At 55.1% G+C, this 13967-nt stretch overlaps 1 protein-coding gene across 1 annotated transcript in view; it reads left to right on the top strand.

Annotated features, from left to right (window-relative positions):
• The first annotated feature begins 6153 nt into the window (after positions 1–6153).
• The window catches only part of ZBTB16 (zinc finger and BTB domain containing 16), a 130112-nt gene continuing 122298 nt past the window's right edge, over positions 6154–13967 (top strand). The window contains 4 exon segments of the mRNA XM_087938687.1: positions 6154–6253; positions 6289–6327; positions 8389–9116; positions 9119–9713. Coding sequence (XP_087794813.1) covers positions 8468–9116; positions 9119–9713 — 1244 coding nt within the window. The 5' untranslated portion in view covers positions 6154–6253; positions 6289–6327; positions 8389–8467.

Genomic DNA, 13967 nt, shown 5'->3' with positions numbered 1-13967 from the left:
AGACTTTTGTCAATTGTCTTGGTGGACAAAACTATCAGAGGTCTCAGGGGCGTTGGAATTTCTAGCAGGATAAGAGACCAAGGGCTGCTGTATCTCATGCAAATATATTAAAGAAATAAAAGGGGTTAATAGATAACTTGGCAACTCGCCAGTAACAGTTGGGTGTAGCTACTTGATGAGGCTTTAGATCTCTGGGAGGAGATCAAAAACCATTTCTCTGATAGTAGAAGATGCTCCTGCATTGTAGTCATCTAGGTCAAAAGGAGGAAGAATCATGAGGGTCTTTCAACTGAAGCCATAAGAGATGGAAGTCCACGTTCCTCAGCATTGGCTTCCTTCATGGGTGGCCCTACCTGAGTGGGACACTCGTTGTAAACCTCAGAAGAAGCCATCTCACCTCTCTGCCAGGGAAGGCCTGAGGGGTTGAGAAGAAGTCCTCCATGGTGCTATTTATCATCTTGAAAAATCCTTCCTTCCTTCCTTCCTTCCTCCTCCTCCTCCTCCTCCTCCTCCTCCTCCTCCTCCTCCTCCTCCTCCTCCTCCTCCTCCTCCTTAGTGTACTACCACAAGTGCAGAGTCTGCTTTTCTTGGAAAACCATGACTGCTCCCCCCAATAAATGGGATTATATTCTCAGGAAATTATGCAAAGTTCTTTCATTTCCTCAAGAATGGCGGAGGTAACAGAGAGGATCTTGGGAATTTTGACAGGAATTTTTTTTTTGAAGGTTCACCATTTGAATTCCTCTTGAAATCTTCCCTCCCAATGAAATAAAATTAAATGAACCTATAAATGATTGTTACAATCTTCATCATTTCACAAGAAGTGGCGTTTATAGTGGTCAGCGTGTCTGATGAGATAAGATCTTAACTCAAATTCTCCCTCTTGCACAAAACTTTTGATATATGCTAATCTCCCTTCTCTTCTTGGGCAATGTCCTATCTTGTCCATCCCGTCCTTGGAAGGCTAAAATCCTCTGGGCCCTTCTGAAGGGGGCAGTTCCCCGCTTTAACTTTGTCTGAGCCTGGCTGTTTTTTGGAGGATGAATGGCTGCAAAAATTGATGGAGTTAGCAAGGATGGCTACATTGATGGCCTTGATTGAGAAATACAATTAATTTTTCCCCACTTGGAAACTGCTTCTGGGCTTTGTGCTTGAGGTGGAAAACAATGGAACTTTGATTTTGGGTTTTGCTGATTAGATAGGTTTGTTGTTACAGAAGAGCATAATCTATATTATGATGCAAAAGTTAAAAGTTGAGGTCGCACATTATTACCTTATTCTATTGCACCCAAAATAGTTGGAAGTCAATGATTTTCTTTCTTTTCCCCTTTTCCTTCCCTATTTTCCTATCATTCTCATTTTTCTTTGCATTTTTGCATTTTATATTTCAAACTAATAAAAATTGATGACTGCACGGACATAGAAAAGTCGGGGGGGGGTCACCTTGAAGATGACAGGCTAAGTGATCCTGTTCCAATTCTGGGGGTCAAAGGGAAGAGATGGACATACTGAGGACGAGGAAAGAAAATACACCAGTGGGCAGCCAATTTGGTGAAACACACACACTTCCGCTCAACCCAGGTGGCTCCTTCCAACATTAACTCTACGGAAAATGTAGGACAGGGACATGGTGGCTCAGTGGTTTGTCGACCTGAAAGGTCGGCAGTTCGGAGGTTTGAATCCCTAGCACTGCGTGAGGGTGTGAGCTCCCGTTACTTGTCCCAGCTTCTCCCAACCTGGCAGTTCGAAAGCACGTACAAAATGCAAGTAGAAAAATAGGGGCCCCTTTGGTGGGAACAGCGTTCTGTGCGCCTTCGAAGGCATTTAGTCATGCCCGCCAGATGACCATGGAGATATCTTTGGACAGCGCTGGCTCTTCAGCTTTGTAACGGAGATGAGCACTGCCCGCTAGAGCCGGAAACGACTAGCACACATGTGTGCGAGGGAAACCTTTACCTTTACCTTATATAAGGGTTATTAAAGATGATTAGTTCATGGGCGCTTCAAGAAGCATTTTATGGCAATTATGAGCTGAAGTGCCTTGCCAGAGAGAGGAAAGGAGCAGGGCCATTTTGTCACGCAATGGAAGCTCCCCTCTCTTGCTGAGTCACTCTTGACAATAAGCTCCCAGCTGGTTCAGGGAAATCAGAGAATGAAATTCTGGAATGTGGGCTGCTGCCTAGCCCAACGGTCCTGGCCCACAGCTGACTAAAATCTCCAAGTGTTTGCAGGCTTAACCTCCCAGGTGAGCCCTTCTTCCCTTGGGGACGTGGCCGGATCCCTCTGTCCAGGATCTCAGAGATTAAAAACAGGAGCAAGCATGTGACAGGAGTCGTCCTTCCCACCTCTGCTCTGCCTGCAACGGTTCCCGGTGCAGAGAAGGAGGTACTGTAAGCCTCGTTTCTGCTCCTTTTTGGCAGAGCTCCAAAGTTTTCTATTCTGCATTTGCACGGACTTGATTTCAGCTAGAGAAGGCAGAGGGGTCCTGGGTGCTCTCTGAGCTTGGTGGTTTTCTTGTAGACCTTTCATTACTCAAACTAGGAAACATCGTCAGTGCTAGCAAAAAAAAGTAACTTAATGCATTTGTTCTAACTAGCAGTGCTGCAACCTGAGAGAGCACCAAGGACTCCATAGTCCTCCTCCTCCTCCTCCTCCATAAACCCCATCCCCTTGTAGCACGGATGATGTTCTCTAGTTGGGTCCTGAAACGTCTACAAGAAAGCCACCACGCTCCGAGGAGCCCTCATCTCAATCCTGAGCTTCGAAGAGTCTCCTTAATCAGGAGAGAAATTAGAACGTAGCCCATTCTGGCTCCCACTCTTGAGTTTCCAGCCGTCTCTTCTACGTGTCCTTTGCCGATTCCTGATGAAAGACACTTTGCTTTCTCGGGTCTTGACACCAAGTGTGGCCGGTCATGCTCTGAAAAGTTGTGATGGTTCACACAACAGGCAATCAGGCCAGAATCCGTGGCTCTTGCAGGTTCCAGGTGTGTTTGGACAGAATGGCTTTTTCTACTAGAAGCCACCACTCCAGAGGACCTCCTGCCCCCTGGGGGTCTTTGGCACCTGCAAAAGGGCCAGGCCTTAAAACCAGCTTTACCTAGGAGGCCATTGGCCCATCCCAGAATAACCGATGGACCCTTTCCTTCAGCTGCAAGGCATAATAAGCTCAGCCCGGAGGCGTCCTGGTGCTTCTCCGCAGCTCAGCTCAGGGCTTGGGAGAGGGTCCTGCTCTCCTAGCCATCCCTGCCCTTCGCTCCCAGGCTGTTCCAGCTAAGTAGGTGCTCTTATCGGCTCCCTGCATACATTAAACACCATTATAATTATCAGCCTTTTTCCCTTCTGCAAATTACATTCGCCCTGGCATGAGCCTTGGGGCATCGCTGTCCTTAATGCATTTCTTATTTTGCTATTTCACTGGCAACACTATTGGGTCATGGCCTATTTGTAGCATCTCAGGGCCAGGCCAGGCCCTGCCTTCTCCTGGGCTCTGCTCTGCAAAGGATGTCCCGCCACTCTGGCCAGCTCACTTGCTTGGTTTTTGACTAAAATTGCAAGGAGCCTCAGCTGGACACGGAACGACAGCCCTGCTTCTAAAGAAGCCGCATCTCTGGAAGCCAAATTGAAGGTGCTTTTCAAAAAACTTTTGCTTCTAAATGTCTATGGAGCATCTCCGTCATTCAAGTCACAGCTGTCCCACAGGTGCTTTTTTTCAGGAGGCGACCGGACTTTCTGGTTTTTCTTTGAAGACATTTCGCTTCTCATCCAAGAAGCTTCTTCAGTTCTGACTTCCCATCATCCAGTCAGAGCTGAGGAAGCCTCTTGGATGAGAAGCGAAACGTCTTCAAAGAAGAAAGCCCAGCTACACCTTTAGGACTTTGCTTCTGAAGCACAGGGAAACGGATGGAATCCAGGAGGGGACTGGTGTGTGTGTGTGTGTGTGTGTGTGTGTGTGTGTGTGTGTGTGTGTGTGTGTGTGTGTGTCTTCACACCGCTTCTTCTTGTGGGGAACATTTTGGCCCAGCTCAGGCAGGGAATGGGATCAGGTGAAGTTTTGCAAGTGAGCAGGTAGAGCAAAGGTGGACTTATTCTGGCACCACCCGAGGACAGAAACCACTGCAAAGGGCGAGGCGAGGAGGAGGAGGAGGCAGCCTGGCTCTTTTCAAATTGTGGGGAAATAGTTCATAATTCCACCCGTTGGTTTTTCTGATCCAACATTCTTAGGGGAAGAACCCAGGAATCCAACGGAACGAGGCGTCACCTTCCCCGGCCGCTTCCCATCCACTCTGAAACTTCCAACAAATAAGAGGGAAGGATGACCCCTGGGTGGCCCCTTCGCCTCTCTGCAGGCGTCCCTGCCCTGAGCAATCCCAGGCGGCTGCTCCAGGGGTGCACAGGCTGGCAGAGACACCCCTGCGCCCCCAGAGCAGATTTCCTTGGAGGAGACCCTCCCAAGGGCTTAGGGCCCAGTGGTGGGGTTCAATTTTTTTTCTCCTACCGGTTCTGCGGGCGTGGCTCGGTGGGCGTGGCAGGGGAAGGAGACTGCAAAATCTCCAGTCAGAGGTGGGATTTCCCACTTCTCTGAATTACTCAAACTTTCCGCTACCGGTTCTCCAGAACTGCTCGGAACCAGCCGAATGCCACCTCAGGTAGGGTCCCGTCTCCCCTCCCGCATCACTCCCGGGTCCTGCAGGGCAGCCCAGGGTGGGATATGGACTCGGTTCCTCTCCTTTCTTGCAGCCCCTCACTGGCATCTCCCCCCAGATAACAGAATAACAGAGTTGGAAGGGACCTCGTAGACCATCTAGTCCAACCCCCCACCCCCACCCAAGCAGGAGACCCTACACCCACGTCTGACCGATGGCAGTCCGGTCTCTTCTGGAAAGCCTCCAGGGATGAAGCTCCCACAACTTCTGAAGGCAACTTCGGTTCCACGTTCTCCCCGTCAGAAAATCCCTCCTTATTTCCAGGTTGAAATCTCTCCTGGATCAGCTTCCATCCATTTTGACTTTTCTGACCTTTGGGGGCTTTGGAAAAGAGCTTGACCCCCCCGCCCCGCTCCTCTCTGGGGCAGCCCCTCCCTCCAATACCCGAAGGCTGCTGCTCTCCGGTCTCCCCTGGCCCTTCGCTTCCCGAGACCAGCCAGGCCGAGCCGCCTTCTTCCCCAGCTGAGCCCCCTCCTCGATGCCTGAAGCGCCGCAACTCCGGCGGGGCTCCAGGCGGGTCCCAGGCTCCCCCAAACGGGCCCGGAGCGGCCAACGCTGCCCAGCCGCCTCCGGGCTCCTCCTGGACGGGGCGGGCGCTGCGGGCCGGCCGGGGAAGCCCCTGCACGGGCGCGCTCGGGCCGGCCGGCGGCGGCGGCGGCGTCCAGGCTGCCGGGGACGGAGGGGCTGCTCCAAGTCGGGGCGCGGGCGAGGCGGGCAGCAGCGGCAGCAGCGGCGGCGGCAGGTGCGCGGAGGCGGGGCCGAAAGGGGCGTGTCTCTCCTCCGCCCGCCCTCGCCGGCTGCAGCCGCCGCCTCCATTTTGGAAGCGGGCAAGCGGCGAGCGCTGTCCAGCACCGGCGCCCCGCTCGCTCCCTGGGAGGCTGAGGGGGGCGGGGCCGCCACCGGGCTGGCCCCTCCCTCTTTCTCCCCCACTCCGACAGCGCTCTTGCCTCTTCTACCGCCCCCCAAATCCCCCGCAGCAGTCAGGACTGGAACTCTCCATCCCGCCCGAAGCCGGAGGGGGCGATGGGGGGGCCACCTTTCTGCCCCTGCCCCTTAGGCTGCGTGGGGCGGGGGAGAAGGGCCCAACCGGCGAGCGCTGTCCCGGGACACCGCCCCCCCGAGGTGCCAGAGCATGTGCAGAGTGCCGCTTTGCCGACGGGCGCGCCTCTCCCCCCACGCCCACCTTGAGGGGGCGGCGGAGGATGGGGCTCCGGGGCAGCGGAGGCGCCGGGGGCTGCGGGGCCGAGGTCCGGCTGTGCTCCTCGGGCCCGGGCACTAGGGGTCAGGGCAGCCCCGGCCAGGCGGGGGCGGGCGGGCGGGGCCGGCCGGTGCCAGCAGTCAAGATGGTTTCCGGCCGGGGCTTCGCGGGGGGGGGAGGGGAGGGGAGGGGGCGGGGAGGGGCGGCTCCGACGCGCCTCGCCAGCCCGGCAACGTCAGGCAGCGGCTGGTGATTTGCTGGCCGCGCCGCCGAGCCCCGCTAGAGAGGCTGGAAGCGGGCGCTGCGAACTCGCCTGCCGCGCCGCCGGCGATGCGCTGCCCTCCGCCGCCACCGCCGCCGCCGCCGCCGCCGCGGGCTCTCCCTCGCCGCCCGCCCGCCTGGCCCGGGCAAAAGCCGCGCGACGGTGAGTGGCGGGGCCGGAGCGGCGGCCAACTTGCGCCCGGCCGGGCTCCTCGGGGCTCGGGACGGGGGCGCGGGTGCGGGGGTGGGGGCGGCGCGGCTCCTGCCGGCGGGGCTGGCTCCTCTGCGGCGGGACCCGGGGAAGCGGAGCGGCGGGTTCCCCTCGGGGCGCTCCCACTTGGGGGCCGCTCGGGCGGAGGGAGCCGAGGCGGGGCAGCCCCCCTTCCCCCGGTGCCAGCCGAGGGGACGGCAGGCGGCTTCCAGGTCCGGGGGCGGCGGAGGGGCGCGAGCAGCCCGAGGAGAGCGGCTTTTGCCCGGAGTCAGACGACCCCCGCTTTCCCCTTCCCCGCTCGTGCGAGCGCGGCTTTGCCTGGGACACGCGTCTCGTGGGGAGGGGTCGGCGGAGGGAGTCTGCTGCGTTGCGGGCAGCGGGGCGCTTTCGGCCGCCGCTGCCCCCGCCCGGGACCCTCCGCTCCCCTCGGGCGGGACTCGCTCCGGAGGACAGGATCGCCCGAGGCCAACAGGTCCCGCGCTGCGCAGCTGCCTTGGGCTGGGGGGCGCCAGCGGTTCCGTGCTATTCCAGTCCCCTTGCTGGGCGGGGGGGTCGTCCGGACCGTCCCTCGGCAAGGCTCCAGCTTCAGGCGTCGAGGAGGGGGGCTGCGGGGATCCCCGAAAGGGCTCATCCCTTCCAACGGAGGGGGTGGGTGGGAATTGCCAGATTGATCTCCCCCCACGTCGCCCCTCCTCAATCAGGCTCCCCAAACCTGTGGGGGGTCATCCAGCTGCTCTGCCGCTGCTGATGAGGGAGGTGGGGGTTTGCACGGGAGCCCCCCATTTTCTCCCCCAAGGTAAGAACTGGGGCTTTTCCCTCGAAGAGTTCTCCGCGCTGACCCCGGGCAGCTTGGAAAGGCCACCCCCTTGGAAACACCCCCGCTCCCCTCCTCTGTCGGGTGGGGGAGCCGCTGCTTCTAAAGCTTGGGGGGCTGGGGGGGCTGGGGGAGAAGTTGCTCCCTCCGAAGAAGTTCGGCTTAAGCCGCCAACAAAAGGCTGCTGCTTTCCCTGGGGGGCGGGCGCTGCTTTCCGCTTGAGTTTGGGATGGGGGGAGGAATGTCATTTGGGACCCACTGGAAGTAGAAGGGCGAGGGGGAGGGTGTGGCTGCCCCAATTTGGGGCTTAGAATTGCCCCCCCCGTTTCTTCCCCCTCTTTTCCTCTTCTTTTCTCAGCCTTTACAACTTATTTTTTTTGGGGGGGGGGGCGGAGAAACAACACAAAATTTCTGTCTCAGGAGGCTCCCGACGGTTGGTGTGTGTGTGTGTGTGTGTGCAGTGATGCTACAAATACTGTCTCAATTCAATTTGGAAAGAGAAACCGGTAGATAACTATTATGGATGGGACACCACTAAGAAATCCTGAACATTGGGTTAAGCGTTTTGATAAACAACTAACCTGGGAAGTGGGGGGGGGGGCGGGAAACATCCCATAAGAAGGGGAGGGGCAAGCCGCTTCCTCGGTGTTTCCAGGGAAACCACACAGCTGTGTTTGGGCAAGCTGGAGGATCGAAGGAGTTGAGCTTTTTTGGGGGCAGGGGGGTTGGATGTTGGGTCCTTCTCCCGTTGAGGCCCTTCCTGTGCCCACCCAACAAGGTTCTCTCTGCTTTTGGGCAGAGCAGGGCGTGACCAAGTGACCTGGGCTTTCTAGTTTTTCTTTGAAGACGTTTCGCTTCTCATCCAAGAAGCTTCTTCCGCTCTGCTCTTCGGCTCACCCAAGAAGCTTCTCCAACTCACTGAAGAAGCTTCTTGGATGAGAAGCGAAACGTCTTCAAAGAAAAACCAAAAAGTCCAGCTGCCTCTTGAGAAGAAAAGCACCTTTGGGACACCCAGGACCTGGGTTGACCGAGAATCTCCATCGACCACCAAGGCTGATGTTCCTTCACCTTCGCTTTCCCGCCCCGCTTGGACTAGCAGCCCTTCCCTGCCCTCAAATTGGGTTCTTTGCTGGGCTTCCATGTCGATGGACGATGCTTCCCCTGTAAAACTTCTCTTCCTTCTTGGCTTCCCCTTCCAGATCGTTGACCCCTCCAAAAGACAGCTCTAGACAGTGCTCTAGAAAGACTCCTTAATGCCTGCAGCCCAGGAGGAGCATTATGGATCTGACTAAGATGGGTACGGTTCAGCTCCAGAACTCCAGCCACGCGACTGGCCTTCTCCAGAAAGCCAACCAGATGCGCCTGGCTGGCACCCTGTGCGACGTGGTGATCCTGGTGGACAGCCAAGAATTCCATGCCCACCGGACCGTCCTGGCGTGCACCAGCAAGATGTTCGAGATCCTTTTCCACCGCAACAGTCAGCATTACACCTTGGATTTTCTCTCGCCAAAGACCTTCCAGCAGATTCTGGAGTACGCCTACACCGCCACCCTGCAGGCCAAAGTGGAGGATCTGGATGATCTGCTCTACGCGGCGGAGATCCTCGAGATCGAGTACCTGGAGGAGCAGTGCTTGAAGATCTTGGAGACCATCCAGGCGTCGGAAGACAATGAGGCCGAAGTCAGCATGACGGACGGCGGGGCCGAGGAAGAGGAGGACCGGAAGTCCAGATACATTAAGAACATCCTGCTCTCCAAGCATTCCAGCGAAGAGAGCGGCTACTCCAGCCTGGCCGGCCAGGCCCTGATGGGGACGATGCTGGAGCACAGCCCCTCCGTCTCCACCTCCTTCGGCCTGGCGGCCATGAGCCCCACCAAGACTGCCGTGGACAGTTTGATGAGCATCGGACAGTCCCTCTTGCAGGGGGGTCGCCCCGCCAGGCCCTGGAGGACTTGCACTCTGCCAATGGCCGGGGCCCGGCCGTGCCCGAGCTGAAGACTGAAGCCATGCAGGTGGAGGAGGCCTCCAGCCACGAGAGCCCCAGGTCAGCGGAGCTGGGCGCTTCTGGGGCGGACAAAGCGGAGGATAAAGGCAAGCAGGGGCCTGGCACGCCGACCCGCAGCAGCGTCATCACCAGTGCCCGGGAACTTCACTATCCCCGGGACGACAGCGCGGAGCAGCCCCTCGAGGTGGTGCAAGGACCCCCAGTCGGGCCGGAGCTCTTGGCCTCCCATGGGGAGAAGCCGATGAGCCTCTACTCGGTGCTGCCCAACCACAAGAGCGAGTCCATGCTTGGCCTGCCCGTCTCCATGGCCCCCACGCTGCACGTGCAGCCGGCCCTGGCTGTCTCCATGGACTTCGGCTCCTACGGGGGGCTGCTCCCGCAAGGCTTCATCCAGAGAGAGCTCTTCAGCAAACTCGGAGAACTGGCCGTGGGCATCAAAACCGAGCACCGGAGTGTCGGGGAGCAGTGCAGCGTTTGCGGGGCGGAGCTGCCGGACAACGAGACGGTGGAACAGCACAGGTAGCCCTTCTCTCCCTTCTCGGGGTTCTGCACTCGGGCTCAGGAAGGCTCTTCCCGGGCGATAGGCAAAGTGGCAGGCAGTTCCCAGGGACCCGAGGGATGGGGTGTCTTTCTGAGACATTCCCGGCAAGGCAGTGAGCTGCAGGCTACGCCTCTTGCTAGGAAGAGAAAATAAAACGGAGGGAAAAAGGATGATTTAAAGCTGAGAAGAGGCTCTGTAGGGTAGGTGGCATCTTTGCAAGTTGATCTTCAGAATAGGAAGGGGGCCTCAAGGAGGAACTTCTCCTCCTCCTCCTCCTCCTCCTCTCCTCCTCCTCTTCTTCTCTTCCTCCTCTCCTCCTCCTCCTTCTTCTCCTCCTCCCTCCTCCTCCTCCTCCTTTCCTCCTTCTCCTCCTCCTCCTCCTTCTTCTCCTCTTCCTTTCCTCCTCCTCCTCCTCCTCCTTCTCCTCCCCCTCCCCCTCCCCCTCCTCCTCCCCCTCCTCCTTCTCCTCCTCCTTCTCCTCCTCTTCTCCCCCTCCTCCTCCTTCTTTCCTCCTCTCCTCCTCCTCCTCCTCCTCCTCCTCCTCTTCCTCCTCCCCTCCTCCTCCTATTCCAGCAAGGGCTGGCCATGAAGCTGGTTTCTGCTAACGCCTTGGACACACCAGCATTGTTTCCAAGCAGCAGGCATGCTAGGGAGCAACAGTTAGAGGACAGCCAGGGTCCTCCTGCCCAGGTACGCCAGCTTCCTGACTGCACTTGCTCAGCCACAGAAGTCTGGAGTAAGCATCTCCCTTGATCTGGTCCAGTTGTAGGGCTCCCCTTAAGTTTGTCTTTGGGAGTAGAGTGGGGGAAGACAGAAACTGTGGAAGCCACAAGTGTGTTTTCCCAAGAAAGAAAAGAGATCCTTCTACACCACTGAGACATAAGCAGGAGGCTGCAATCCAAGGAGAAATGTTTGGCCCCTGGCACGCTGTGACATGCTTGTGTCCCCTCTCCCTCCCCCAAGGCCAGCGGTGCATGATGGGAGTTGCAGTCCATGGCACCTGGGTGGCCATTCTTCACTCAGTTCAATTTGCCCCCCTTAAACTCAGCTTTATTCTTGTCGAAGCTGCTCCAGTTTATTAATGCAACGTGGGATTTCAGTAACGTTGGCTGAGCTCAGCTGAGTTGTTTGCTAGTAGCTACTTTCACTGAGGCCACCTTAGGCTCGGCCTTCTGGGTGGCAAATTTGGACCCCAAGGCACATTTTTAGGTTTATGCGGAAATTGATGTTTCGAGCCCTGGGCCTGTTTGTGATGATTGCCAAGTTTGTTTTTATTGATTGATCTGCTCTAAATATGGTTAGAATTTCTGCAAAGGTCCCGTGTAAATCTTTGTCATATCTCCACGTTGACTAAAAACAAGCGTAAGGCTCAGAGTGTGCGGTTGTTGCTCCCCTGAAGTGGTTTAACACTCTCCTTTGGGGACCTATTGCTTGATAGATTTCTCTAAAGAAAAAGTTTAAAATGTCCTTTTGGGTTGTTGACATCCACGGTGGCTTTAAGCGGCGCAGCACATTAGAAGCAGATTGATCTCTGAAGGGAGGTTAATACATGGGAATCTGCCTTCACTCAATTGCAGTTCTGGGCATTGCTTTGTTTGAACTCGGCTGCTTAAGAGGTCTCTATTTTTTTTAAAAAAAGAAAAATTCATGCCAAATGCATGGAAAATGGAAAAAATCCATTTTGACAGGCAGCCGTTCCTGCAGAAGCAGCATTTTCTTGAGAGATTCTTATTCTTACCCACTTATTCCTGTTTTCATGCATGCCGGTTTGCGCTTCGCTCCTGGGCTTCTCCGTTTCCTGGACAGGCTGTTGATCCTTTCGGGGGGTGCGGGGTGTTTCTTTGCTCAGCCCCAATTAGGACCCCCCCCTCCCCTCCTCAGTCTGTCTGCGTGGGTCCAGAAGGTAGAGAAGGCTTGGCAGGCCCGCTCGGCTGCACCTGGCCTTACTTGTCATGCAGAAAAACAGAATTGGTGCCCAGCAGCCCCGTGGCTTCGTCTTGTGCAAACATTTGTAGCGGAGGTGCAGAGGGAAGCATATTTCTTGTGCCTCTAATACTGTGTAAACATATTACAAGGCAGCCGGCTAATAGGATTTGAGCCACAATGCAGAAGATGCTCAGAGATGTTTTAATGAGCCGACAAGTTTAATTACTGTAGTCCAAAATGTACATAATGTACATTGGCAAGACCAGCGAGGAGCTGGCTGCTTTGGGCTTGGTGGCTTTTAGGAACAGAAACTCCATCTGGGCTGGCAGGGCCACAATTTATGGGCAGGTGGGCTGCCTCTGGTGCCCCTCCCAAGCGCTTTGCCCGTCGAGGTCAGCCCCTCGGCCATCAGGCCACCTAGGAAGGGCGGATCCCCCTCCCACAAAAATGGCTTTCCAAGCATTCAGGGTTGGCTCTTCAGCCCCTCGCCCCTGCTAGCTAGCCTTGGGTCTCCTGAGCTCTTCTGTAGACAGGGACCAGTTACTTCTGCTTCTGAGTTGAAACACCTGAGTGAGGGGCACTGCTTCTTGGGGTACGTTGAGCCTCCTGAAGACCTGAGGATAATGGGAAGAGAGGAGCAAGCCAGAGGGGGCTTGGAGCACCTTTCCTGGATCCCCCAGGAGGACAGAGGGATCTGAAGCCCCCCAGGGATGTCCTGAGCCTCACAACCTGGCTTGCCTTCTCTCTGCAGTTCCTTAACGTTGGGCGTGTGTCACCATTTCAGTTCCTCCCGTGGGCTGTGGAAACGTTTTTCCCCCCCGACCTGTCCAGGAAGCAAACAGGGAGAAGCCAGGTCTCAAATATTGTGGAAGTTAGGAAGACAGGCTCTTCTGTCAATCCACGGCCGGCTTTTGAAGGCCAGGTCACGCCAGGAAGGATTCCTCCCTTGATAACCTCTGGCTCAAGGGTGAGGAAGGCGCTTGCTTTCTTCCCAAGGTGCTCTGGCACGGAGGTGCCCTTGGCCGGCTGGCCAGCGTCCCAGTTAGGGATCTTAAATACGGAGCCCTTCTGGAATGGCCAGAGCTGGTTGATATCTCCTGGGTTGCTTCTCCCGTCCCTGCCGGTCTCACTCCAAGGTTTGGATTTCTTCCCTCCCTTGAATTGCCTTAATCCCGTCAAACGCTTGCTTGACTCCACGCGAACCGGTGAATTGATGAGTAAGGTGGCAGATTTTTCCAGTCTTAAAAAGGTGCTTTTAAAAAAAGAAATAGAAAGGCTGGTGGGGGAGTTTTTCTCGTCTAAAAAAAGCTGCTTTTTTAAAGCGTCATGTTCTGTGCTCTTTTAGATGTAATTGAAGCAACACCTGTAGTTGGCAAAATTATTTATTGATGATGCTCTTAACACAGTCTGGCTAGTTTTTTTTCCCCCAGGGACGGGGAATAAAGTAGGGTCAAAAAGGAAGATCCAGATAGCGTCGTCCTTTCTAAATGACGTGATAATTTGTATTTTGCTTTTTTATTATTAAATGTGTATGATGTCAAAATGGATGGGATAATCTAGGAGAAGCTAATTAAGGGTTTGTTTCGGAGGACGACAACGGGAAGACTAATCCTCTTGAACTGGACGTAGCTGCAACTCCTGTTGGTGGGTTTTCCTTAGGGCAACAATGAAAGCAGAGCTAGGCGCTTGTGAACATGCTTAAACCAGTTGTGAACTTGTGTTATCTGGCAACACTCTCTTCCCAGTAGTGGAACTAACATTTCAACAATCCATTGCCACCAAGGAGCTGTTTCCTCCCACGGTATGCCCCAGATTTAGTTAAACTTCGTTGGTCATTTTTAAACCAGGGCATCTAATCTGGAATATTTCAGCTCGAAGGTGCTGACAATTTTGGTGTCCCTGATATTTATTGCAACCTGGATTTTTATGAGACGTGACACATCGCTACCAGGGCCTGTGGTTTCTTGATTTCCTGCTCACTCCCCCTTCTTTGGAGGTCATTTGGTTTAAACAATTTTTAAGACCCAGATCAGAAAAACTAAAGAGGCTTTATTAATAATCGTGATTTCCAAAGGGCAGCGGGATGCTGGGGAAATGAGAGTCAATTTCTATTGTTTCGAGCTTTGACTATGGCCAGATTTCATTCTTATTTGTCTGAAAAAGTTGACACATACTTTAATAATGTTTGATGTACAATATTTTATCACACTTACTGGGAAATCTGAAGAATTTCCATATACCTTGAGTTACTCATGTTACTGCTTTTCACCATTTATTAATGCAAAGTGATACGTCTCATCTCAAAA

Source organism: Pseudonaja textilis, chromosome 9, assembly GCF_049901715.1.
Source record: "Pseudonaja textilis isolate UNSWEBS1 chromosome 9, rPseTex1.2, whole genome shotgun sequence".
Taxonomy (NCBI): Eukaryota; Metazoa; Chordata; class Lepidosauria; order Squamata; family Elapidae; genus Pseudonaja; species Pseudonaja textilis.
This window is presented reverse-complemented; position numbering and strand designations above follow the sequence as displayed.